This window comes from Battus philenor, unplaced genomic scaffold, assembly GCF_028537555.1.
Source record: "Battus philenor isolate CCGP_79_NKW_IND1 unplaced genomic scaffold, ilBatPhil1.0.hap1 SCAF_8, whole genome shotgun sequence".
NCBI classification, from domain to species: domain Eukaryota; kingdom Metazoa; phylum Arthropoda; class Insecta; order Lepidoptera; family Papilionidae; genus Battus; species Battus philenor.
Genome location: NW_027181748.1, coordinates 10,855,313 through 10,882,207, shown reverse-complemented (window position 1 = coordinate 10,882,207; position 26,895 = coordinate 10,855,313). Strand labels below are relative to the sequence as shown.

The 26,895-nt window shown below is 33.6% G+C and overlaps 1 protein-coding gene across 1 annotated transcript in view; it reads left to right on the top strand.

Moving 5' to 3' along the window:
* Positions 1 to 5,983: 5,983 nt before the first annotated feature.
* The window catches only part of LOC137931545 (serine-rich adhesin for platelets), a 91,997-nt gene continuing 71,085 nt past the window's right edge, over positions 5,984 to 26,895 (top strand). The window contains exons 1-2 of the mRNA XM_068774971.1: positions 5,984 to 6,067; positions 6,194 to 6,552. Of these exons, the coding sequence (XP_068631072.1) occupies positions 6,451 to 6,552 (102 nt within the window). The 5' untranslated portion in view covers positions 5,984 to 6,067; positions 6,194 to 6,450. The remainder of the gene's footprint in view (positions 6,068 to 6,193; positions 6,553 to 26,895) is intronic.

The window sequence follows — 26,895 nt, the reverse complement described above, 5'->3', positions numbered from 1 at the left end:
GATATATGAGAATAAGATCAATTAAGTCCTGTGTTATTCTGTTTTATTTATATGCATCATGCTATATAAGTAATCATTGAAATTTTATGTTGATTTTGAGAAACGTTACCGGCCTTCTAATATTTTTGAGAACTAAAAATTGTATTGTACGAAATTTCTAGATAGTTACTATAATCATTTTTAACTAAACTTTATATTTCCATCGCACTGTAATAAAAGACTATTTTTTCATGAAAGTATATTATTGATTAAAGGTGCATTGTAATTATCAAGAGCACATTGCACTTCTGGTTTCGGTTGCACTTTATTGAAAAAAAGAAGAAAATATTTTATTGTGTTTTATTGTTACCCTTAATGAACAATGTAATGAATCAATGTTTAATAATTTCTGCTGACTTATAAACCTTTACCAGTTAACTTCTTAGTTACTTTGTTTGCTATTTCCGAATAAATAACTAATAAATGACCATAATTTGATATTTGAATTCTCATTAGCCAAGCATACACCCTTTTAGAATTAAACCTATTTTAGAACTATTGTAATACTCAATATCTTACACCTACACGTATACATCAGCAGATCTTAATAAGCTTATAGTTTAAAATTTATAGGTTTTAATTGCAGATTTCAGCAATATATTAATAAACAATTATCAACGTATACGCTATTCTTTGCAAAACAATATATGAATGAAGCTTACGATGTGGTTGAACATCTATTACATCATCCGCCACCCTGTTATTTGACATGTGACTAGCTTTCAATAACACCACTGCAACGGCCGACGTACATCGAGGAACGCCATCGCAACAAGATATCGCATCAAATCGCCGCTACGAATAAACGGCGTGCCATTTGATATGCCGCGTGACTGTTGGAACCATGTAATTTGCTTAATACAGGCGTTATCTGTATAAACAACCATGCTTAATTTAAAAAAAATTCTATTCCAGTTAGAATAGAGAACATCTCTACTCCTAAAGTATCATGACCGTTTCTATCATTACCGAGCTCGTGTGCACGTGATTTCTAAAGTTTAACTAAAAAAAGGAGGTAAGCATAGATTGTAATATTTAGCAGTTTGAGATGAAAAAATGGTTTGCAATAATTACTGTAATCTGTTTCTTGTGTCATCGCTGGTTAAATTACTATTACTTTATTGAAATTTATAGACTAACTAGCTGATCCCGCAAACGTTGTTTTGCAAAAAAAAAATGATATTTTAATTTACAAATAAAAAATAAGGATTGATCGTAGAGGGGTGAAAATTTATGGTTATATGTATTCTTGTATGCTGTATCATAAAAAAATAAAAAGAAAAAATTTCGTTAAAAAAATAATTTTTTTTTAAAGTGTGAACAACCTTTATCACTTAGGGGTATAGGTAATAGATAGTAGCCGATTCTCAGACCTACTGAATACGCATATTAAATTTGGTAAAAATCAGTCAAGCCGTTTCAGAGGAGTTCAAGTTCGAACACCGTGTCACGAGAATTTTATATATTAGATGTGACATATCATATCATGTTAGAGACAATTACTTTGGATTTGAATTTTGGTAGCAAGCTTTGTTATGGTTAGGTTATACCAACAAATATGTTCCTCATCTCATATAATTGTTATTCAGTATATCAAAACAAACTGTCGTAGTTTAGTGGATAAGGCTGTGGTTTATGACCGCAGATTGCAGATTGTCTATGTTCATAGATGGTGAAGGAATTTTAAATTCGAAAACCGACTTGTACTACAAAAGGTATCTGACATGCACCAATTTGCAACAAATCTTGTCGTAAAGGTGTTAGTCTCAATATTGAAAAAATTGCTAAAGTATTCTCTCTTTTTCTTTTATTTCGGTTTGTACATAATTTTTTTTTATTTTAATAACAAAATTTAAAAATAGAACTGCAGTAAAAGTATATACCCGAGAAAATAAGAGTCATTATAAATTAATCAGTTATAAATTAACTCGTTTTGTTTTTTTTTTATTTACGATTTCATTTATTGTTACCATTAGCATTAACCATTAGTCCTTTAAGATCAAAAAATATATATACCAATATAGTTTTCGTAATTTTAAATATGAATACTACACAAGAACAAACCGCTTAAAATAATATCACATTTTGCGGTGCGGGAGGGCTTGGATCAATGAACGATTGCTGCTTTAAATTTTAACCAGTCTAAGATTTTTAGAGTATGCCGAAGCTTTGTAGAGATAGGTTCTTACAAAAAGGAGACCCGGTACCGACAGAACTCCAACCACCTCCATCTATCATCGTCGACAGATTAATAGTTCAACTTTCCCACGACATTGTTTCCACACGTCACTCAATATCAAAACAGAGCTGTATGAGAAGCATAGAGTATACATGAGTGCACGAACAATAAGAAAAAGGCTTAAAGATTAGGCAATTGCACCTTTTTGACTAGCATGATCTAGAAAACTCTGCGGTTCACAGACAAGCTTGTTTCATATTTGTGCGGGCACATCGTAATTAAACAAGAACAAGGGGTTTCCATATTGTTCCGACGAGTATAGGATATGTTTAAATGGTGCAGATTTCGTAAAAGAGTCTATCGTTCGTGGGGAGAGATATGCTCAAATTTGCATTGAGAAGCGTGTTCCTTTTGGAGGCGGTTGGTGTATGGTGAGGAGTAACATATCGATGATCAGGCGAACAGAATCTGTGTTCATCGAGTGGATTCGTCAAAACGGTAGAAGAGGCGGCTTGACGATACATTAGAATATAACAGAGGTTTTGACGCTCATCTAATACTATACCTGATTAAATGATAAAAATTTTACTGTAATTCGAAATAATGTCCTAACCCCACACGCTTACGATCACGAGAATATTGCAACGAGGTTGGGATACGTACTATCAATTTACCAGCACGCAGCCCGAATATTAATCCCGCTGAGCATGTTTGGTTAGTTAAAAAAGCTGAACATGCGAGAAATCTAGTGCCCAAAACAATGACATCACTAAGAACGGCGAAATCACATGAATGTTACAAAATTCCGCAAGACCATAATCAGATTTATGCGGAACTGATTGTAATTTGTAATAAGGGCACGTTAAGCCGATACACATTATGACAAACCGTGGTTCAACTAATTTTGTTGTGAAAACCATTTTTTAATAAACGAATAAAATATTTAATGGATTCAGGCGTTACATTGCGGAAGTCCATCCTAAATAAGAAAGGACCAATATCTAGCCACCTCCGCACATGCAGTGGTTGTCGTGCATGAAAGTGCACCGCCCGCCAGCCCGCTCGTAAATGCGCATGCGACAGACAATGCAAACTACACAACCGCCACCGTAAATTCACTCAACACGTGTTTCACCCCTCCACGGGGCATCTTCAGGAGTTGTTACACAGATTAGTGCTAAACACCGAGTGAGCTCAGTCCGCTGTCGCTTTGTTATTTATATGTCACCTCCTCCCCACCACAACTTAATGTCACGTGATCGACCACGTGGGTATTTTTATTTTACCCTCTCTTACGCATTTGTTATATTTGAGATTTTACGTAATAGACGAGTGCCCCGACCGATTCCCCAGACAAACCTGCAATAATGGAGAGGAGGAGACATTGACCTGCTCATTAAATACAGGTCCACTACCCGCGTGTCTTATTATTTCTAGCCGTTCCAACACGTCCATACGTAATCCTTTGCTACAGGTGTGCAGCACGTCATAGGAATGACCATGGGGCAAACTATGTCCAGTCTCTAATAAATGTTTAGAAAAATGAGATCTTTCAGGGCGATCATTTCTATATGCGGAAATATGCTCCTTATAACGAATGTTGAAACTTCGACCAGTTTGGCCCACGTACACCCCTTCACACCCACCACACTTCAACCTATAAATACCCGACTTTTTGTCAACCTCTGTTTTTTCCTTGCCGTTGCAAATCGCACGCCGAATAGTGTTGTTGGTTCTGAATGAAACAGAAACGCCGTTTTTTCTTAATATTTTAGATAATTTTTCGGATATTGGTCCCAAATACACTAAACTAGACCTACAGTTTTGGACACCGCGCTCAGGTGTCACCGAGTATAAAAGGCCCCTCACTCGCTGGTTCATCTTCTTCCTAATTAAACCATCCACCATTCTCCGCTCGTAGCCATTTGCAACAGCTATTGCATAAATAGTATTAAGTTCTTTATTATATGCTGCTACATTTAACGGGTATGTCATCAATCTATTTATATATGAATTGAAGGCCGCAAGCTTATGTTGCCAAGGATGACAAGAAGAGGATGGAATTACCAAATCCGTATCAGTTGGCTTTCTATATATTTCAAAAACGTGCTGACAATGTTCCTTTTTGATCGTGATATCAAGAAAGTTAATTGAATTGTTAATTTCAACTTCTAATTTAAACTTAATTTTTGGATGAAATTTATTTAAATTAGTTACAAAATTGTCCAAGTCTTGCCTTGTACCTGTCCAGCCTATGACGTGCTGCACACCTGTAGCAAAGGATTACGTATGGACGTGTTGGAACGGCTAGAAATAATAAGACACGCGGGTAGTGGACCTGTATTTAATGAGCAGGTCAATGTCTCCTCCTCTCCATTATTGCAGGTTTGTCTGGGGAATCGGTCGGGGCACTCGTCTATTACGTAAAATCTCAAATATAACAAATGCGTAAGAGAGGGTAAAATAAAAATACCCACGTGGTCGATCACGTGACATTAAGTTGTGGTGGGGAGGAGGTGACATATAAATAACAAAGCGACAGCGGACTGAGCTCACTCGGTGTTTAGCACTAATCTGTGTAACAACTCCTGAAGATGCCCCGTGGAGGGGTGAAACACGTGTTGAGTGAATTTACGGTGGCGGTTGTGTAGTTTGCATTGTCTGTCGCATGCGCATTTACGAGCGGGCTGGCGGGCGGTGCACTTTCATGCACGACAACCACTGCATGTGCGGAGGTGGCTAGATATTGGTCCTTTCTTATAAACGAATAAAAAACAATTTTTGTTACAATAATCGTTTTTGTTAAAAAAAATCGTCTTTTTGAGCACAGAACACTTAAGGATATACTGATATACACTGTTACAGAGTCAAAGAACCAAAGTGTAGGTTTTAATTTAAATATGTATAAAGAGATTGAATAATTGGTTAAAATGTTTATTTGAATTGCATCTTGAACATTGATGCAGTGATGACTAGTAATTGATGAGTAAGAACAAAAATGAATAGCTAATAAAACTAAGTACTTAGTGTATTAAAAAATTATATAATACTTTGTATTATTAGTACAGTGTGGTTGGTTACAGGTGTAAAAGCTTTGAATAGGTCAAGTAGCTCATTTCTCAGCAAAAAGTTTCAAAACTTTTACACCTATTGCCAATTACCTCGGATAAAGCGATCACTATGAAATATGTTAAAGTATTTTATTTTTAATATTAGAATGCGAAAGGCCAATAGTTATTTTAACAAGGAGTTGTAATACATGAAGTTATTATATAGTTATACAGATAGTAAACAATAATCAATTTTAGTATTTTTAAAACGCTTACGTTATTTATTATTTCTGAAACCATTGACTTTTGGATCGTATTTAACATACAATAATTGACAGCAAATGGCTAAACATTCACACCTTTGAAAGTTTTACATCTATAACCAAACGTCCTGTATTGAAATCGTCTTATACGAATTAGCGCTGCAGGTCCGTAGGTTCCCAACGGTCATACCTCCTGACGTAGCGTGAATGGGGTATGAGTAAACAGCTGGGTAAATGATCGAGCCTCGTGCGCTCGCGCAAGCCAGTCGCGTTTTAGGCGCTCTACGCGCGGCGCGCCTTCATGAAATATTGATTAGTTAACCAGTGTTTGTAACGCGTTACGTAGTATTAAAGGTTTAATATACTTTTCGTCCCATAATATTATAACATAATATTTAGATAAAAATTTAATTAGATATTTTTACTTATTTTTAAATTCCAAAGTTCTCAGTAAACCGTTGAAACACGAATTTTTTTTTGGATTCCTTTGGTATAAGATCATCATAGCAAATTATATTTGTATGAAATAACTTGAGGTGGGTTGAGAATTATAAAACTTCTTTGTATTTAATCCTAAAAATAGTTTTTTGTTAATATTGATTTTGTAATGTTGGTCTTTTAACTATTTTGATTAAAAGTTTTTTTATGTTCTGACTTCACAGTACAGTTACACAATACAGTTTATACGAATGTGTCCTTAAAACGATTAAAGAAAAAACTTATGCCTCAACAATTTATTCAATTTGTATTTCGTGGCTTTTTATCTTGTTAAGCCGCAAGCGTAGGCGTCAATTTAAATTCAAAGGTGATACCAACATGACAACAAACATTCAATGTTTACAGTGACAGTGCTACAAGTGCTAAGTGGAGGAAACAGTTGTGACATTGTTTGTAATTTAGAGTAAGTGGGAGCGAGCTTATGGGGCAATGTGTGTCCCGGGACCATCCGGGAGCTTATGCCTTTTCCCGGCATTATGACGCCGATAGTTTAGCAAGCAGCGTTAGCGGACATGCTAAAAGAGTAAGTTATGTTATTAATTTTGTACTAACCAGTTAAAAATTGTGTCGTCCAACGTCCAATCGTCTATTTATATGGAAATATAAAATGCCACAGTGATATAATATTGCTATAACAAACAAATCTAATACATGTCGTCATCAAAAAGGATTTATATATTATTAATATTTTACATAACGGTATGAAAAATACCTAATGCCGTAGTTTTTTATTCAAAGTATCTAAATTTTTTATTAATTTGAACTGTAAAGTCAAATCTTTTACATTCTAATTTACATTTTTATCATCCACTTTAATGTATGATGTTTATACATAGTGAATAGTTATAAGTGTAAAAGCTATAAAGGGTTGAATGTATATCTTATTTGCCAACAAAAAGCTTAAGAGCTTTTATACCTTTTTACAATCATCCTGTAAAACTTATTACTTCCGAAAGCCTTTTCGAAAAAAGTTACGTTTTGGGAATATATTAGATAAATGATCGCTTGTCTAAATGTCAAGGTAAAAAAATCTGACATCTGATATATGACCCTCAACCTTTAAATTTTTTTCTCCTCTATTTTTTGTAAATTCGTTTAATAGTTTTTCCGGGCTGATATGACTTTGTAAAGATTTTGATAACGTCTCAAAGCCCGGCAACGCAGTTGCGATTCTTCTAGCGGAACATTGGCGGCAACGATCTCATGAATGATTATTCGCCTCCTCTTATAACGACAAAATCCTTTTAAAAATTTTGTAAATGATAGAAATATTTTTCATCGTTTACCAACTTAATGTAGTCATGACAATGAATACATTCTAAATATGTCAATCGATGTTTTTAAAAATAATGATTATTATATATTGTTCTAATCATTCAGGATGTATATATATATATATATATATATATATATATATATATATATATATACATGTATATATAGGAGAGCTCAATCTGTTCCTATCAAATTATACTGTTTATATCAAATTGGGCTCTTCTGACATTCATTCTTCTCTTCATCTCATTCTTCTCCGTGTGAAAGTGTCTGAGAGTTCTGATTCCGTTTATGTGTTTAAATAATCTTTATTGATTTTTCTTTAATAAGCCGTTTGTTAATGATAACATCGATTTAGAATTAAAGGGTAATTGAATTCTGAACCTCTTATTAAACGGAGGCTGCCGTAGCGCCAATCTGATCAGAACTCTCGATGCAAGTAATCATTCGCATCAGGGGCACAGGTACAATTAGCAGATCTATCGAACATTTTGTGTCTAGAATCCGTTTGTGCTCGACAAAATGAGGTCAGTGAACCAATCGCTTTATTTCTCTTTGAAAATAAATCGATTTTTAACTGAAACCGCTACAGATTGCATTTGCGTGAATGTAAAGTGTAAATAAAAATACTGTACTCCCTTACTCCCTTCACTGTAGAAAATATTAAGAGCAGTTTTTATTATTTTTCTTGTAAATCAAATCGACTAGAGTAGATCTAATGTTGAACATCTAATATCCGAAGAGATCCGTAGACAAACGAAAGTAGCCGAAGTTGCCCAAGGGGTGGGCAAATTGAGTTGATAGTGGGTAAGTCATAGTACGCAGAACGGATGGTCGCTGGGGCCGAAAGCTTCTGCAGTGGAGATCACGGACTGGCAAGTGTAAAATAAAACGCCCACCTACAATGTGGATGGAATGTCAATATTTTTATTTAAATATGTACAGCAAAAAAGTTAACCTAAATGAATCTATGAGAAAAAGAAAATAATATAATATCAGGATTATAATAATGGTAAAAATAGAGTAAATAAACAATTATCATTATCATAATCATCATCACCACCACCACTACCATCATCATCATCACCATAATCATTATCATCATCATCATGTCAGCTGATAGACGCCCACTGCAAGGGTTAAGCCTCCTCTGAAGATCGCCATTATGACCGGTCTTAAGCCGTGCAAGATACGGGTAGTATCTTGCACGGACTTCCCGCCAGAAGTTTTTTCTAAATGACTCTAGTTAAGATTTCTTTTGTGACTATTCAGTCACAGAAGTCTAATAAATGTAGCTTCAAGTTTGCGATCGAAGACTTGCTTAAAAATTTTTCAAAGCTCTCAAAACTAAGTAAAAGGTAGGTTAGACAGACATGTTAAATAGTTGACAAGGATTTTAAAATAAGAAATTAAAAAATCGGCGTTACTGAGATTTCGACATTTAAACCTTCCACGATTAAGATAAAACACGTGAAAGTAATTGCAACTATCTCACCCGCCGGACTATGGCAGACGGCAATTACGTTTTCACCATCGCTTGCGATTCACCCAACGAGAGTTTCCAACTCGCTGCTCACCCTAATCGTACGTTGTTGTTAATTAATAATTTAATAATGTCTATAAAGTTTCAGCGCATCGCATTCTTTTAATTTTTATAAGCTTTTTCAACCTTCACGTGCTTGCGCTTTCGTCCCAACAATAAATCGAATATTGATGAAAAGTTTTGTTTTTTATTTATTTAGACGGACATGGGGTATGTTAATCCATTTACATTACATCATTCTGTAATGAAATAGTTTTTAATGAGGGTTGGCCATTACAAACTTGACTTTTGAAAATTATTAAAAAAATCATTTCATGCTTTGTAATTTTTTTTAATGACGGATAACGAAGTAATTTAATTTATTCTTTGAAAAAGGTTCTCTACAGATTTTCGGGAACATTCTACCAAACGATAATAAAGGCTATTGTATTTAAACATTAGATATAACAGTTAATAAATTTAATTCAATAAAAATTTGTTTATACGAGCAATGTCTCTGGCTAGCCACATCAGGAAAACAAGCATTAAACAAAAAGAAGGCTATTGGATCCGTCTTTATTTCGTTCTGAATGTTTTGCTTTAATTCAGTAAGTGTTTTCGAAGAGTTACAAAAAACTCTGCTCTTGAGATGTTGCCATAAAAATCCCTTTTTGATATGATTTTTCTCGTATAACTGCCATTTTGGCGCCAAATGTGTAACAACTAGAACCGAGTAATGGAGATATAACTCATTGAGATCTTAAAGCTTTGCTAGCAAGAAGTTTTTTTTTTTATATAAAAAGTGAAATTTATTATGACCCATCCGGTATTAAATAGTTTACTTACATCGCCATCAGAAAAATTATATCACATAAAAATATTTAAATTATATAGCCTTTATAAAATTTGAAGGTACTTAATATTTAAAATGTATTGTATTAATATGATTATATTGAAGAGGTACTTATTCGTTGAAAATAATATAAATATTTATCTCGTCACTTACGTAAGTAAAAATATAACATTTCGCTTAAATCGGTCATATTGAAATTAAGCGAAGTTTCATTCACAACTACTTTTTGCGTTATGCAAGAAGTATATTCAATTAAAACCCTTCGCACGATACGATATCGAAAGTTGCTGTGATAAAAACCCTTCCTTTTTAATTTCGACATGAGTGATTTAACTTTTCAACCGCTTTCGAATTATATAAGGGTCTGTTTCATTGGGATGACATCTGTGAACCGTGACTCGATAATTGATAATATTTTGGTATAAATTGCCGTTCTCATTTACTCATTACTCTTGAAAAACATGATTAAATTAATTTGCTGCATTTTTTAAAATAAGCCTAAGAAGATAAAATTACATGACGTTTTTATTTTATATCGAAGTTTAAACAAGTTGAACGGTTATAGGTGTAAGCTTAAAAGGGCGTGCATAGCTCATTTATTATCAATTAATGTATGAAACACCTATCCCGACATGGTTTTAGAAATGATAACTAAAGTCATGATCATAGAGTTAGAAAAAGCATCTTCCAATGTAGGATCACAACATATAGATATTAGTTATTATTTACTATCCGTCCCTGCATACTTTGTATCGCCAGAAGTTATTGACCAGTTACATTCCGGCAGAGAGAATATATTTTTCAGATTTTCAAGGGTGATTGGAAATAAATACAAAGGTTTTTTTGTTGACATTGTGCTATACATTCATTCCGCTCTACAGCTTTTACACCAATCACTCTGATTGTCTCAGCCAAGTTTCGCTGGTTGGCCTGTATTCGAAACGTAAAATTAACGTTAGCGCATAGCCTCTATTTTTCGCATCTTCTAAGCTGTCTATTAAAAGGTTTTACCAAGTAAAAAAAAATAATTTAAACGAAAATCAAAATTTACCATGAATTGTACAATCTCTACAGTTTGGAATGTTCTTTTATCTTACATTCTCAAAGATTTTATCTCTTTTTACTTCCGAAAATTTTTAGGAAAAAAATTTGATAATTTTATTACCCTTTACACAAAATATTTCTATTATATCGTGAGAGATACCTTGATGTAACAATAGGCTTTTCTAAAAATGTGGATTTACTACGATACGAAGATTAACGTGTAAGCGAAAGTATCTTCATTGTTTCATTAGTAAACTTTATGTGAACATTAGAATTTAACACTTGGGTCGTGGAGCAGTAAAAACTTAATTAACATGCGGTAGAGGCGAGATTATGGTAATAGTGAACCCGGTAGCCGAGGGTGATCGAACGCCTGCCGACTACCGGACAAGCTAACCACACTTACCGATTCATTTTGCATGTTACTTATTTCCTCTATTAACCGTAGCAAGTTCTGCAAACACATATTCACCTTATCTTAGACAACATCTTAATCATTATATTTAAATGAAATTAAATAAATTGACACCTCTCATTGTAATACACACATTTATAGCAAGTAGCAAGTTTGAAAAACATATTTCGATCACAATAAAGGTGTTTAAAAATTGAAAATACGAATACGATTATTGCTACTGAACGTTTATATGCTTCGCTAGTTTGAAGTGAGGTTAATGTTAAAAGAATATTTTGTGCATCTGTAATATTAAAATGTTTCCTTTTAAGTTTTTAATAAATTTGTTTGGCCTAACATATATGGTTTTAAATAACATACATTACAACACACATTAAAACCAAATGTAAACAGACTTAAATGTAGATTAACATGGCTCGCTTTAATTATACAAACCTAAATTTTATAATGTATGTGTGTATATTATTTTATCTTTAATCCACAAATTTACCAATAATTTTATATTTTTCGAAATATGAATGCGCGTAGGACTCCTTACTACTCTTAGGAATATATACTATAGTATAAAGTAATTATCTGCTGACTAACAAAATCTTCGCTGATGATTTGCCTTAATGTTGATTACTGGGAAATCGTAAAGTATCGAGCAATGTTATGATCCCAGGAGCCATAAGAAGTGGTTGATTATGTTTTTAGTCACAACAGTAGCCTTCAGGGATTACATGATATAAATTATCTTTGATAATTATAATGTAAATACATCTGTTGCAAAGCTCTATTACGTAACAAAACCAAGATGTAGATCTTTGAGTAATATTACTGTTTGTAAATAACTATTGCGTGAATTGCTTACTCGCGGCGTAAAAACATTATTAAGTAGTTACGATTGTTATGGCTACTTTATAGTTAAGAAAGTGTATTATTAAAGAAATAATTTTATGCTATGTGACGATAAGAATTGCTGCAATAGCTAACACATACACACTACGAAATAACCATATTCAGCATTATGATTGCATTTTTCAGGACAATTGAAAACTAAAGTCTTCCGAATACTGATCAGATGAGCTGTCCAAATTCTGTTATTGTCTGCGCAAACTCAAACGCCTTATTGTGAAACAATCGATACAGATCGGAATGCCAGACTACTTTTTATAACATATAAGAAACAACTGTCCGTTATTTAATGAATTAGGATTTTGAAAAAAGGTTTTATGAAGCATTTTTGAAATTCAGATAATCGAGTAAAAATAATTTGACTATAACAGTGCAATGGCAATAGGTTGGCCATATCTCAAGAGTTAGAGACAATAGTTTGACCATAAAAATGACTCGTTGGAGTGAGCCATTTCGAAAGACAAATGTCGTCAGACCTTCAGAACAGTGGACTAATGATGGCGTGGAGAACACGGGCAATATTGGATATCTTCCTAAATATTTCAGAGGGAATCCGATGAAAATGGGGAAACGACGATTAACAAACATTTGCAATGTAAAGTCTCTAGACGATAGAATTAAAAGGCTTTATTATTATTACATCACACATATGCTATTCACCTTGACTTATGACATACGTCTCACTAACCGAGCTATTCATCAAGTTTACATCCTAGTACAAAACAAACCGGTACAGTAATAAGTATTACATTGTCTTTACTTTAGCCACTAGACAAAGTTAATATAGCCCATTCATACTTTTGCAAGCAAAGTGAAAGGGTCAGAAAGCAGGCGCCAATAATTATAAGGAAATGTCCAGAGTAATAAAATAAATGAATGCTGCTACTTTTATTCAAATCTTCGACCAAGTAACAACTTATGTACAATAATTATTTCTTTCAATCTTCTCGGTAAAAGCACGCAAAATCGCATGGTATGAACAACCAACATAAGAAAGAGCAAGTGAATGCCTCTGCAAACAACGTATAAATTACTCATATTATAACGTTACGAGTAATTCTCTCGGGCGAATACAGAATAAATAATATTTGCAATGACAGCGCAATAATATTGTATCTCGGAGACTATTTTTACACCTATTTATTCACAGGTACAAGAATATATTTATATATTGGTCGTAAAGTGTAATTAATTTCTTCCTGCAATTATCATTTAAATGTGTTTACTTCGAGGCGCAACGAGTCATGAAGAGGGCTATGTACGAGAAATAACTACGAGTTCGAATTCATAATGAGTAGATTCATCAATGAAGAAAAAGTGGCGGTGGACAGACCACATAGCACACAGAACAGAAGGAAACTGGAGCTTCGAGAAGAGAGCTTCTTCTGGAATGGAGATTACGGACTGGCAATCTCAGCTTTGGATGTTCACGCACAAAACAGCCGACCTTGTAAAAGTCGCCAGAAACAGTCTACTTCCAATAGGACCGCTATTGGAAATGTTTGAGGGAGGCCTATACCCAATAGTGTATGTCTTAAGACTAAAATGACTATGTAAAGTATAATTAATTTCTTCGTAATAATAATTTTTGGAAATCAGTTCAGATGGTTTATTTATTGCCAAATCTAAAACGATTTCCAGAGAGATTTGGTGTTAAAGGCACATTAAGGATAATCAACGTCCCTTCTATTGTTAAGAATTTTCACTAAAATTTTTGCAATTTTCACATAATCTATTAGGTACAATTAGACTTGTTTCGTTATCCTATACGGTTTCATTTACGTGCTCGCCGTGCGAAATATTCCCAAACATTCCACTCATGTGAACGATGTAACACTTTCGCTTTTGTAGAGCATCAATTTACCTTCTCAATGTGATCTTTTTCTTTAGTGAACAAAAACAACAAGTAAGTTTGCTTTGGATATTGTTACCCTTTCGCTTGCTTTCTCGGAAGGTGTAGACCTTTGGGAAATAAAATTTCATTGTTAATTATCTTTCATTTAAACAGTGTCATCAGAACGTTTTTTGGTTACACTACAACGCAACTGCAATGACTTTCGCATGCTTTTTTATTGACAAATAACATTTACACATAGGCCCTTACAGATTTTTCAGCCTTAAGGCGGCAGTGAGAACATCGATTTTAATTTTGGAAGAAAATTCTGCATGCTATATTTGATACAAATGTTTAATTAAAACTGGCCAACTGCCTAGTAAGAAGATTTAAAAGCCTAAAGATGTAATCATAGTATTTCTAAACACATTTTTATTCATAGACGACTATAGATATAGATAAGAAATAATCTAATTTTTTAACACAATTTTCTAACATGTTCTTTGATGTTAGAGAAAACGTTTTAATCTGATAGGCATAAGTAAAGCTCTCAATATAGTCAAGGATAATGTCAAGTCGATACTGCAAAATAGTCTTTGGCACGTCATCTATCTATCAATATAATAATTTAAATAATACATTCTAAATCCATAGGTATCATCGACGACACTAAAGCAATCTAAGAGTTTGGCGGTTTCCCATTTCGGGACTTGAAAAAAGACTAAGCTCCCTCTGCCGCCTGCCACTTTAAATTCGCGGAATCTCCAAACACATTTTCGACAGCAATGTCGTAAGGTCGGTCTTAAAAAAATCCTGAATCTAGTAAAGACTTTTAAAAAGTTTTCATAGTCTATTACAATCAATAAAGAAAGTCGGCATCCCGTGAGTACAGTTTAACAATTTCATGGATTTACAATATTTGTTTGTCGCATCTAGGTTAATAATAATTTAGTTGCTGAGAGCGACCACGCGGGCACGATCGTCCTGACTCGTGACGCTGTGGGATCACGATAATTTGCCACGTACACTGCGCCTGACGTCTATGTTACTGCCATTGCTGTGTTAGAACTAAAGACATTGAAAATTATTACATAGAACAATCTATTTTTCTGTTTAAAAAAATATATGACCATTTTAAGAAAAACAACTAACTTTGTACAATAACTAAAAAAGGTTAAATTGGTGGTTTCACTTAAGGCAATTTCTTGAAAAAGAAACTGTCAGCTTAATACGATATTAAGAACGCTATTAAAATAAATACGAGTTTTACTTTTCACAAAAGTTAAAGGGATTTTAATTAAATTTTATAAAACAATAATATTTATTACGTTTCACAAATGAAATGAAAATATGAAGTGTGATATGCCCCTTAAGTTGTCTTCATCTCCCATGTGGCCATGACTAAACATTTAACATTGAACCGTAACAATTAAGACGATGCTCGTACGATGTGTAAACATTAATGGATACTGTACATCATTACATATATTTGAATGTATTTGCGTTGCAATGAACATCAACGACTTTGTTTATACTCGCACGATGAGTAAAATAAAAATTTATTCTTGTTAGCATAAAATAAATATGGATGTTATTATATAACATAAGTTATAAATAATTACAAAGTATAATTAGTTTTAATTTAGAAAAGTTATGAACTGTGTAATTAAAAATTAATACAAAGATGTTCGGTTATGGCTTTTCATGAATCATGAAACACACATAAAGCAAGGAAAGAAGTAAATCTATATTGAATATATTTTACCAGATTCATACTTACATCTAAATGAAACAGTTAAAGTATTTACATAAATTTTGCTGCGTTAGGTTCAGATACCACAAATGTGGAAATTAGTTAAGGAATGCAGTACAGAGTTACTGAAACTGCTGTACCGCGCTTTAGAAAAGTGGGGAGGTGGAGGTTAAGGAAAGAAGGGTAAGAGCGAAGCAGTTGATACTCAACTCTATCTCGCCGAAATATCTAAGGTAGAGCACCCCCCACAGGAGTTTCTGTAGTACTTTACATCTTTTTCGACATCTACCCTCTTAATACCTAGTACCTCACTGGAACAAATTACAAGGATGCTTGCTTATTTGCCACGTCTCACTTTCCTTTTGTATGAGACTCTCACTGCTGCCCAAATGGAATTTGTTGATTCCGCGCGTTTGAGATGGCGGGCACAGACGAGATTGGCCTAAGACTTCTTATTAATATAGCGAAGCCCGCGGGCTCCTGTTGGAGCGTCGATTCGGCCCGCTACATACTACTATTCTACCGGTTCGAATAGCCTCACTCGTATCCTCATTTATATCGTAATTTATAACTTATTTTTTCCTTTGTACTTTAATCATTTTGTGTTTGTTTATAATAGTTTGGGCAACTTATTGTAGACTAATGTATACGTTTCATATTATACAAATATAAACATTTACGAAATATATAAAAAACCAAAAATAAACTTACAGACATAATACATTTTTGTTATATGTTGTTGTCATGTTAGCCTACAGTCAAGGTGAAGTCCAAGACCTGACTTTATCTGTATGAGGGAGTGTGTTATCTCCGATGGGAAATGGATCATAATCTCCATAATTGATAGTAAATCGCTTATAACAATATCAAAAATGAGTTTCGTTTAACGTTGTTATCAAATCAATAAACAGTATAACTCATATCAAAGTTTTTTATTCAATCATCTTCCAATTTCATAAAATAAATGTTGCACGTGTCATATTTCAATAGAAAGTAACCAACATAGCTTAGTGGATTGTTGAGTTAAAATGGCAGTTAACAGGCTACATAATACGCAGAACAGATAGCGACTGGAGTCTTAAGGTTTTAGAGACGAGATCACGGGGCAAGCAAGCGGAGGACGTCCACGGACAGGGTAGCCAAATGATCTTGTTGTCGGAAAGCGCTGAGAACAGACTGCGTAGGCCTATGTCCAGCAGTGGACGTCATTCTGCTTAAAATGATGATGATGATAATGATTTGTCATGTTCATTTAGACCGCTTGTATAGCGGTTGCTTCAGGCATAAATCTGTCCTTTTTTAAAAACACTTTTTTTATCTTTAGCGTAATAAGATAATGGTATGACAATGATATATAAATAGTATTTTGTACAGTAGAACGTAATGCAAAATTTAAGAAAAATTGCAACTAACGTAACAGTTCATAGATCTTACCGAAAAAGCGGTTATATAGAGAAATTTCGATAACGCCCATAAAATCTTAGAACGATATACGCCTCACGATTAACTGTTACAAATTAAGAATATTACACCGTGCAATCTTATACCGCTACACAATAACTATAAATGCTTCACTTCACTGTCACGAGACAGTTGGTAACCCGTGTTTTAAACTAAGTTCCTTTGCAATCATTAAATATGTGTTTACTACTTTATAAGTATCGCGATAATGTGAGCAAATACCGTGGAGCTTTCTCTATAATGCAGGTATGTTCTATTTTTTGTCTATAGCGTATTGTTAGAAGGGAAAAAAGTTAAAGAACATTGTCGCGGTTTCCTATTTGAGTACGTCGATTGTTTTGTATAGATGTGTGTGTCTATAAATGTTATTATCCGTTTTGCATAATATACGATTTCAGTGAATCGTTATGCTACAACCGTGGGTAATATTTAACATATCAATAGGCTATTTGTAAAAACATGCTTATTATAAACTGCTCTCTCACACACGGTGAATGAAAGAACTGCAATATTAATAATAGCATACGTACGTTGATGTTTAAAAGGTGAATGATTCTATCTTTTTAATTTATGTTACTTGGCCCTTGCCAAGAAATCGTTAGTAATTTAAACATTGTTGCAATACATAAGATTTTTCTTTAGTACTACTGGGTAAAGTCATCATATAAATTTAATGTAATTTACTTTCAGCAAGTACTACGTTAAGTCTTAAAATAGTATTTTTGTTGCCTTACCTATACTAACAATGCCTATTACAGCTTTTATCATTGTCTTACCAATTTGATTTTAGCAATCGCTCCTAAAATTTTATAAAATTGCAATATTCTGTTCTATAAATATTTACCTGTAAATACGATCAAATCACTTGTACTGTAAAGCTCTGGTTGTAACAATATAATAAGCTTTCTACGTAAACAATAAAAAAAAACATAATTTCGTCTACTTTCTTAACTCGCGAAAGTGCACCAGCAATAGTTTTTAGAATCACGCGACTGTGGGTTGTTTATTCATTATTAAATACAAAAGAAATGGTTGTAATAGATTTTACGTTTATCTAAGAGTGGATCGGGCGTAGATCATCTTCCTAGATTGAGAGAAAGCTTCGAAGTTATGCATGAAGGAGGATTATGTCGCGGGTGCCGCGCCCGCTGTCACCTACATATCTCGTTGTAAATACTGCTTCCAAGAAAATGTAGCAACACGGAGTATTTATGTATCGATATTTGCAAATAACATACTTCTTAATGTATTCAAATATAAAACATACGGTATACCAGTTACTTTTTAATTTTAATAATTTTTTAAATAGTGATGAACAAAACGAGCTTTTTAAAAAAATCCTATAAAACTTATGCTTAGTTACTTAAAAGGAGACAAATTATATAAATTATTTACTGTTTTCAAAACCGCGCTTACGAATACTCTAAACTAAAGCATGCAGATAGATTTTTTAAGTTTGTTTATAATATTACATTACTTATTTTATTATTATTATAATATCTTAAAAGCATTTGGGAGGCTTTTGTATAACTGCACTTCTTTAATAATTTTCTTTCCATAGTTTGTTCTGATATTAATTAATTTTTGTTTTTTACCTACACCTTAAATTAAAACTATGCTTTGTTGCTATAAAATTATATAAGAACGAATAAATCTTAATTTTTTTAAAATTTATAAACATGTGTTATATGTGTAAAGTTAATTTGAATTAAATATTTGAGTTTTTTTTAAATAATTGTGCTCTTGTGTAATGTGCGATATTAGTAGTTATAATAACTATACTATAAAAGTATAAAGCTTTGATTATTTTATTTAGAGTTCTTTTCAGGGAGTTTAGATTAAAAACAACAGCCAATCTCCATATTCCAATAAGATATACCAGACGCGATTTAATTTACGTAATGTATATAATGTGTCGGACTTTGTTTGGAATACAGTTGGATGATGCCCATAAAGCCACTTATGTTGACATAAGTTTCGTTCTGACGTGATTGATGTGTACACACTATGTTAACTTTTTGTCGACCCGTAATCTGAGGTATTTTTCTTGATTTGAACGATGTAGATGTGTTTGATTGTTAATAGTGCGTGTATTAATGTATAAATTTATGCGACTGGTTACACACGTTGTTATTTAATGTTTATATCATTAATTATAGTTTAATTTCATAAAATTTACAATTATTGTATTTTAATATTCGTACACCAAAAATCATAGCCATCATCATTTCAGCCGTAGAATGTTCACTGCTGAACATAGGCATTGTAGATTTCCAATGAGGCAGGTTTGAAGCGACCTGCTTCCAGCGTCGTCTGATGAAATAACATGTGAAAATATTCAATACACTATACGTGAATATTTATAAAAAAGGTGGTTAAAATTTGTTGGTTTTACCAAACGAGCAATATTGTTTTTTATGACTTCGTGCAAGTGCATTTGCACTTTTACTTTAAAGGTCAAATGAAAAACTTTTATGATCCAATTACATTATAAGATAAAATTAAATTTAAATGCTTCGTGAACACCTGGTTACGAATATCGGTCTGCGGGCGTGGGTCAAATTACACATTGGATTGAACTCTCTCGCCCCTTTCACTGCCACTATCCCTCGGATTGGTATATTCATGTACGATTCCGTAGACATCGAACAGCACGCTCTCACGACGCTATTGCCTGAGGCCGATAATTTGCAAATTGTGTTTGGAATACTGATAAATGGCGCAGTTAGCACTCCGGTGTTAAATATATTGGCTAGGCAAATGTTTTTTTTTTTTTTAATTTAATATGTAAAATAAGACATGATATTTTTTTTGGTTAAACAAAAAAAAATTGCATTCGCATGTTTCAAAAAAGAGCCGCTTGTAAAATTTTCTTTAAATTTCTTTATAATTGTGAGCTCTATAAGTCTTCTTTACTTGCTTACTAAAGTGTCGTTAAAGGGCGCTTTGTAAACCTAAGTTCAGTATGCGAACTTAATAAGCGTATCACTTCAATAGACGACGGATTAAAATTTTCTGGTCAATTTAATATCATTTGTTCTAAAACAATAATTGACGTAGTAATATTTTTGTTGCAAGTAACTAAAATTCTTATTATATACAGAACCATGAGCTTAAAGATGCTATCAGTTATGCAACTACAAATAAATTCACGGACGATGCGCCTGCGCCGCGATGACGGAGAGTGCAATTAATTAATTATAGATTAGGTACGTGAACCCGTAGCTCATACAGGATGATTAGATATAGGTATGTTAGTAAGAGGTTTAAATGGTGAATATGTAGTTTCACCAATACCACGTCAGTCGTTAGATTGTTCCATTGAGTTCCCCAAAGATTGCCACGATTTCCAGCGACCTGGACGATGTGTTTGCCATGCATTCATTGATAGACAGCAAACGAGCAATTCATTCACCCCTTTAAAGCTTTTACACCTATAACCATTTACCCTGTTTCATATCATTAAAAGTGCAGTTAAACTCTAGTTATAATAAATTTATAAAACAAAAAAGTGAAAAATTAAATAATAGTAAAATAAAATATCCTATCCAATAAGATGTAGCATTTGTACATTAAAATAGACCTACTTTACAAAAGCTGTTCCGAATTATTAAACTGCCATGTCATCATCACGATCTTGGACCGATACGGAATGTGCTAACAAAAAAAGCCTTGAGAAAGTCTCTAGTTTTATGACAAAGTTATTACATAATATGCGTCGTCCGATATAAATAAATAAAGTAAATATTTCAATGGCTATAACAAGATATAGATTTAACAGGTCTCTATATAACATTTCTACATAGCTCTACAATCCCATATAATTAAAATCAGCATTTACATAAAAAGTGTAATTCATATTAGATACGAAGAAGAACAATTAAAATTAAACGGAAAAATTGTATGTGCATAGTAAAAAATAAACTTAAAATACAAGGTGATTGGTTACATTTGTAGGTATAAAAGCTGGAGATATTCATTTCAAGGTATTCATTCAGGTCATTGCCAAGCTTTTACACCTATTTCCAAACACCACGTATAAAGTGATAACTATAATACTCTGATGGAATGCAACAGGCCAATAACATACGACAGATAGTGAAAATGATTATGTTAATATGTAGTAATTCGAATTTTAAAAACTCTTTTTCTAAATATGTTATGATTACGTTTTTATTACATCTGAAACCATTGATTTTTGGATAGTTTTCCATGCACCAAATTGATAGAAAATGCGTCATATATTGACCACTATCAAGCTTTTACAAAATATTAATAATCACTCCATATATATTTTAATGTAGAGTCTATACTATATAAAACTTAGTTTTAACTAACAAATAATTAAATAATATTTAATAATTAAAATTAATAAATAATTAAATCTCAAATTCAGTTTATCTGTAAAATCGTTGTACTCGACATTCTTAGTGAGAAACTTGAGAAAATTTTTCGACACGCACACGTAAAAGATCGAATTCATGATAAACTATATTGGGTAAATATTGGTTAGTTCATTTCGACGTGACCGTATCTTTGCAATCAGATCCATAGTATGTTGCTAACATAATACTTTCGATATAGTTTTATATTTCTTGTAATTTTCACTTGGATCGAAAGTGAAATAAGCAAAAACTTGGACACTTGTTTTTGGAGCTTTATTTAAATATCTATTATTTTGGGTACTTGGAATACAATTAAGTCTTCATTTATATTTTTTGAGAGATTGTAACTTGGTAAAAAAGATCATAAAGTAGAAAGTAGATTTAAAAATATATTATTATGAACAATTTTATTTTAATTCTCAGTTTCATTCTTATCTGACTCATATCAAAGAAAATCATCAGAGCGTAACAATTACGAAATCAAAAAAGAATATAGTTTTATTGTCGATGCATAGGCAATGACGTCACTTTAACAGCGCTGGCCCAGCTCCCGGAGGAATGTGGTCACACAGGAAATGGGGAATGACCGCCACTGGTTCGCCGCGCATTTTACAAACGTCTTCGAAGGAATTTATGCGGGTACGATGGAAAGCGCTCTGAGCGTTTATTGTATGCATTCTCGACGCTAAGTTTGTTAAAGGGCTCGTTCACACTAAAATTAAATTAAGTTATGTAAAAAGTAAACGAATACTATTGTAAGCGTTTAATTTAAAAATTTACTTATTACTGGGTATCTTAAAAATTATCGTGAAAAGGCACGAAAAGAACTATTTTTTTTTGTCGTTGATAATCACTGTTTATTGTGATTGAAAGATTGCATTGAAAGATTTTAAGATTAGACCACATTACACCTAAGCTCTAAAGTAGGGATGGTCAAGCTCTTTGATAGTCCGTCTTTTATAATTTGAATTTTTTTGTGTGCAGCATTTAAATGCGTGTTTAAAAAGTATTAAAAATTACACTAATTATATTTACATAAAACTTATAATAATAGTACAAAATAGGTTTATTGAATTTAAATATTAAAAATATATACATTTATTTATTTTCTCTTGATAATTCTTGAAAGAAAATATCTTGAACGGTTGATTTTTCTTAAAAATATGTTTTAAATTACAGATGTATTAAGTCAAGAAGGTAAAATATAGTAAATTTTTTGAGAAACTGTCTTTCTCTTTTTCATTCTAATTATTCTCTCGCAATATATAATGAGCTAAAAAGTATTTTATTTTTTAAAATTATGTTTTATGTAAACTAGCAGACAATTAACCATAATGGAAACTACAAAATTTTATTACATCTACGCTGACGAAAAAAGATGCCGGTTCCATTATGTACTTTTTTACAATCAACCAAGCTTCTTTCGTGACTTGAAACTCGTGGATATTTTGTCTAGTCATGACTATAATCGGTTCGCGAAAGTGTAGCGCAACATTTGATCTTGAATTTTAATAATACAAGTATATTCTTTTTGGAAAAATAGGAGAACTCTTCGAAAGATTACCTGAGGAAATACCTGAAAATTATGTGCATTTCTGACTCACAAAAATCATTTACTGATACCTAAAGTTTTTGTCAATGAAAGCATAATGATACGGTTAAGTCGCTATTATTTTTTTTCGGTGTAACCTCTAAATACTCGTACAATTTAAGGAAACCAAATATAGTTACGCTACCAAAACTCATTTTGTTTAAAAACATCATTGTTTTTATACAAAATGTGTATGTATACAAATTTTGTATCGCAATAGATTTACGAAACGTGAATATTTTATACTAGTTTTATTGCCGTGTTAAAAATCGTGATATGATGTAATAGATATAATTTTTTATGGGTTGAAAGCATTACGTATGCATTATAAAATTGAGAATGACTGATGTTATTTCCATGCCCACTTGCGGCTTATGCACGGCTCGTGTAGCTTGAATTGCTTGCTTCATAATGGGAAACTGCATTGTCACTGGACAATAAGGTTTTGTTTCCTGTACGTGAGGATTGAGGGCTCGGCCTTCGAAATAAATACAAAGGTTTATAAAAAAGACAGATCTTTAGATTATTTTTTATTAAATAAAGTTGAGCTCATTGATTAGCCTACCATCTCTCTTTTCTTTTTTGATATTTCGGTATGTAGAGGACGTTGCTGTCCATCCCCCAGAAACTTTTTGTTAGTCTGGACTGTAGAAAATTCCATCCTGAGAATCTACGGTCGCAAGTACCACTGTTCATTGCAAAATGTAGAACATAAATTTAAATTTTTTCCAGAGGCGGAAAACGGTATTCTTAATACAATAAAATTTGAACCAATTTTGTTATGCTTAAGTAAACTCCAACTAATCGTAATTACTTGTTTTACGCTTCGTTCATCTAATAATTACTTAGCTGTGTGCAAATTGTCATAGTTTACTAACATACCATGAAATCACTCATAACAGTTATGTTAATAAGGCCATCATTAGATTGATACTATGAAGCAAATTTGCGAGATTTGACAAAAAACATTTAAACCGGTGACTCTATTCATGAGTTATTATTTCTTACAGTTTTTTAACCTCTAAAGACATAGTGTGTCTTAATATCTACACTTTCTGGTGTCGTGAACGCCGGTCCCGAGTGCCTTGACACAGTTTGACTGTAGCTTATAACTCTCATAGACAGGTACTGGCACAAAGTAAACAAACCATTAATAACTTCTACTTGTTCTTATTGGATTCTTAAGTCTGCAAACTAGACTTTTCTTAATGAGACAGAAAATCATGAGTGACGATATTGTAACAAATGAGTTGACAACATTGATTGCGATATTTTTCATAAACTGTCTATCAGATAAAGGACAAAAATATGTTCAATATTATTGTGCAATTACAAAGAAATACTGCAGACTTGTAGACATTTTTTTAAATTTAAGAGTGAATAGAGGTTGTTCATCTGTTTTTCCGGAAGTGAAAATACAAATAGAAGAGTGTTACAGAAGATTTATCGCTAAAAATTGTGACTCATGATCGCAGCCCGCAAGTTCGATTCAGGTCAGGTATCTAATATCACCATTGTTACCAGAACGCCACGGGTAATCTCTTTAGGAAAGAAGATTTCCTCAGAAGCAAAAATTTCCACATTTTTTGGTAATAAGCGATGCACTAATGACCAAACGCTTTTCATCAAAGTTCCGACAAGAAACTTAATACACACAAATACAGATTTAAACCATTGATGTATTATATTAAATAATTTTTAAAAGGAAGCTTCAGATTTTCTTATTAAGAAATCTCCAGATTTTTGCTTCTGAGGTATGACACTGCTCCAGACATGTTTGGTGGACTTTCTCGTTTGTCACTAAGATGAGGTTTGGATTCTAATCGCTGAAATTTTATAAGGCTTATACCATTATGCGAAATGAGGTAATTAGTATTGTTGTTCGAAAAAATTCAAATATGAATATAACTAATGTTTAACAATAATTAAACGCAACACCGACGATTCAAATTTATACAAAAAATGTGTTAAATTAAAAAAAATCTTGTATTAAAAATCGATACAAAAATGATAACAACTTGAAGGCCCTAGCGGTAATCTGCGCGGACCAGTTGGCCAAGGACGCGGCCCTGAAGAGTAAAAGAAGACCTGAATATGAGAGATGCCCCATTTCATCCGTCAAGCGGCAACTAAGATTGGAGTCGCTTGTCGAATGGAACAGGAGGTATATGGAAGGAACGACGGCTTCAGTAACGAGGACATTTTTGCCGGACGCCATTTCAGCTTACCGCGTGCTCCGCAGTATCGAGGTGGACGCGGTCTCGGCCCAGCTCTTCACGGGGCACGAGGGGTTCTCTCAGTACCTCCACAGGTTCAAGCTCAAGGAGGTACCCTCGTGCTTCTGTGAACCGGGCGTGGACCAGACCGTGATCCACCTTGTGGCCCAGTGTCCCGCATTCGGGGGACTCCGGCTTGAATTCGAGTGCCGGTCTGGCGTAAAATTCAGGGAAAAACAATAGCCTCCCTGATATGCGACGAAAAACCAAAGAACAGTTCCTTATACTTTGCAAAAAAATAATAAGAAATGTAATAGAGAAAAATAAAACCCAATAAAATGTAAAAAACGAAAATCAAAAATTGCAAATAAATAAGACTGACAAAGAAAAATAATAAAAAGTCCCTGTCCCACAGATAGGGAGTATGAGAGGCTCCCAATAGCGGGGGCCATTAAAAAAAAATCTGCGCTTTATGCGAGTGCACACTGCCACTTCAACTTGCCAATACTGCTCAATAGCTGTGTCGGTAATTTTCGTTCGTCTACGGATCGCCTAATTCCTGAATTGATCTCGGAGACAAATCCCAAGCATAGCCTTCGGCCCGTCGAGACATCATTAGCCCGTCAACTAAGCCCAGAGTGAGAGACCATGCCGTAAATCATCACTAATTACACATAAAATATTAATATTTTAAAATCTGTCCAATAAAACATTTATTAATTTTATTCAATATTGATTGGCAGTCCTGGTTTCGCATCAGAATAAATACATATTTATGTATTGAACCAGTAATCAGTCAAGAGAAGGTTTGTGGTTAGATGATGTAACCGCAATGGTTAAATTTAGAAAGATGAAAGGAAAAATACCTCGGAGGCGACAATCTAGCAAATGTCAAAACAGGCGAGAAATTATATAGGGGGAGCATGCGCAGTGAAGATTCGATCAATGCACCCTCGGGTGCGCGCGCCACCCTTGATTCCGCACAACATTTAGCTACGCAGTTCGCCACGGAAAAACACGGAATGTAATGCACGACGCGCAGGCCGGAGCGCCCTTGACGAAAATCGAACATCAAACGCACATTCTACTCATTTCGCTACTCCAAGATATTAGTGAACACGACTCGCCTCCACTGTATGATTCAACTTATTAAGGACACCTACGCTATTACGGGTCTCACGACGTTTTACTAGTCGGTCGGCAGTCGCGTGACTCATCGGATTATCCCGAAGATTTCGAACGTCTCTTATAGTTCTGGTAAAAACTCTTGTGGACAAGTGGTTGTGCGTGTTCGAATGCCGGTGTTCCGGCCACGCGGCGTCGGTTTAATGAACGCGCCGCGGCGCCCAGCCGAAGAGTGAGACCTGCCCACCACCAGCAGGGATGGACGACTGCAACAGTTTCTTCTATGACGACGACGGTGAAGCTCAGTGCGAAATGGTACGTACGTAACTGCTACATAACAAACCTTTAAGCACAACGAAAGAGTTGAACATGCAGAAGTTCATAAGTTATGGTGGCTTATTTTATCGTTAATATATAATATTAAGATAACGAAAATCTACGGATATACAAAATGGACGTCAGAATCTGTATTTATCCACTATTGTCTCCAATTAA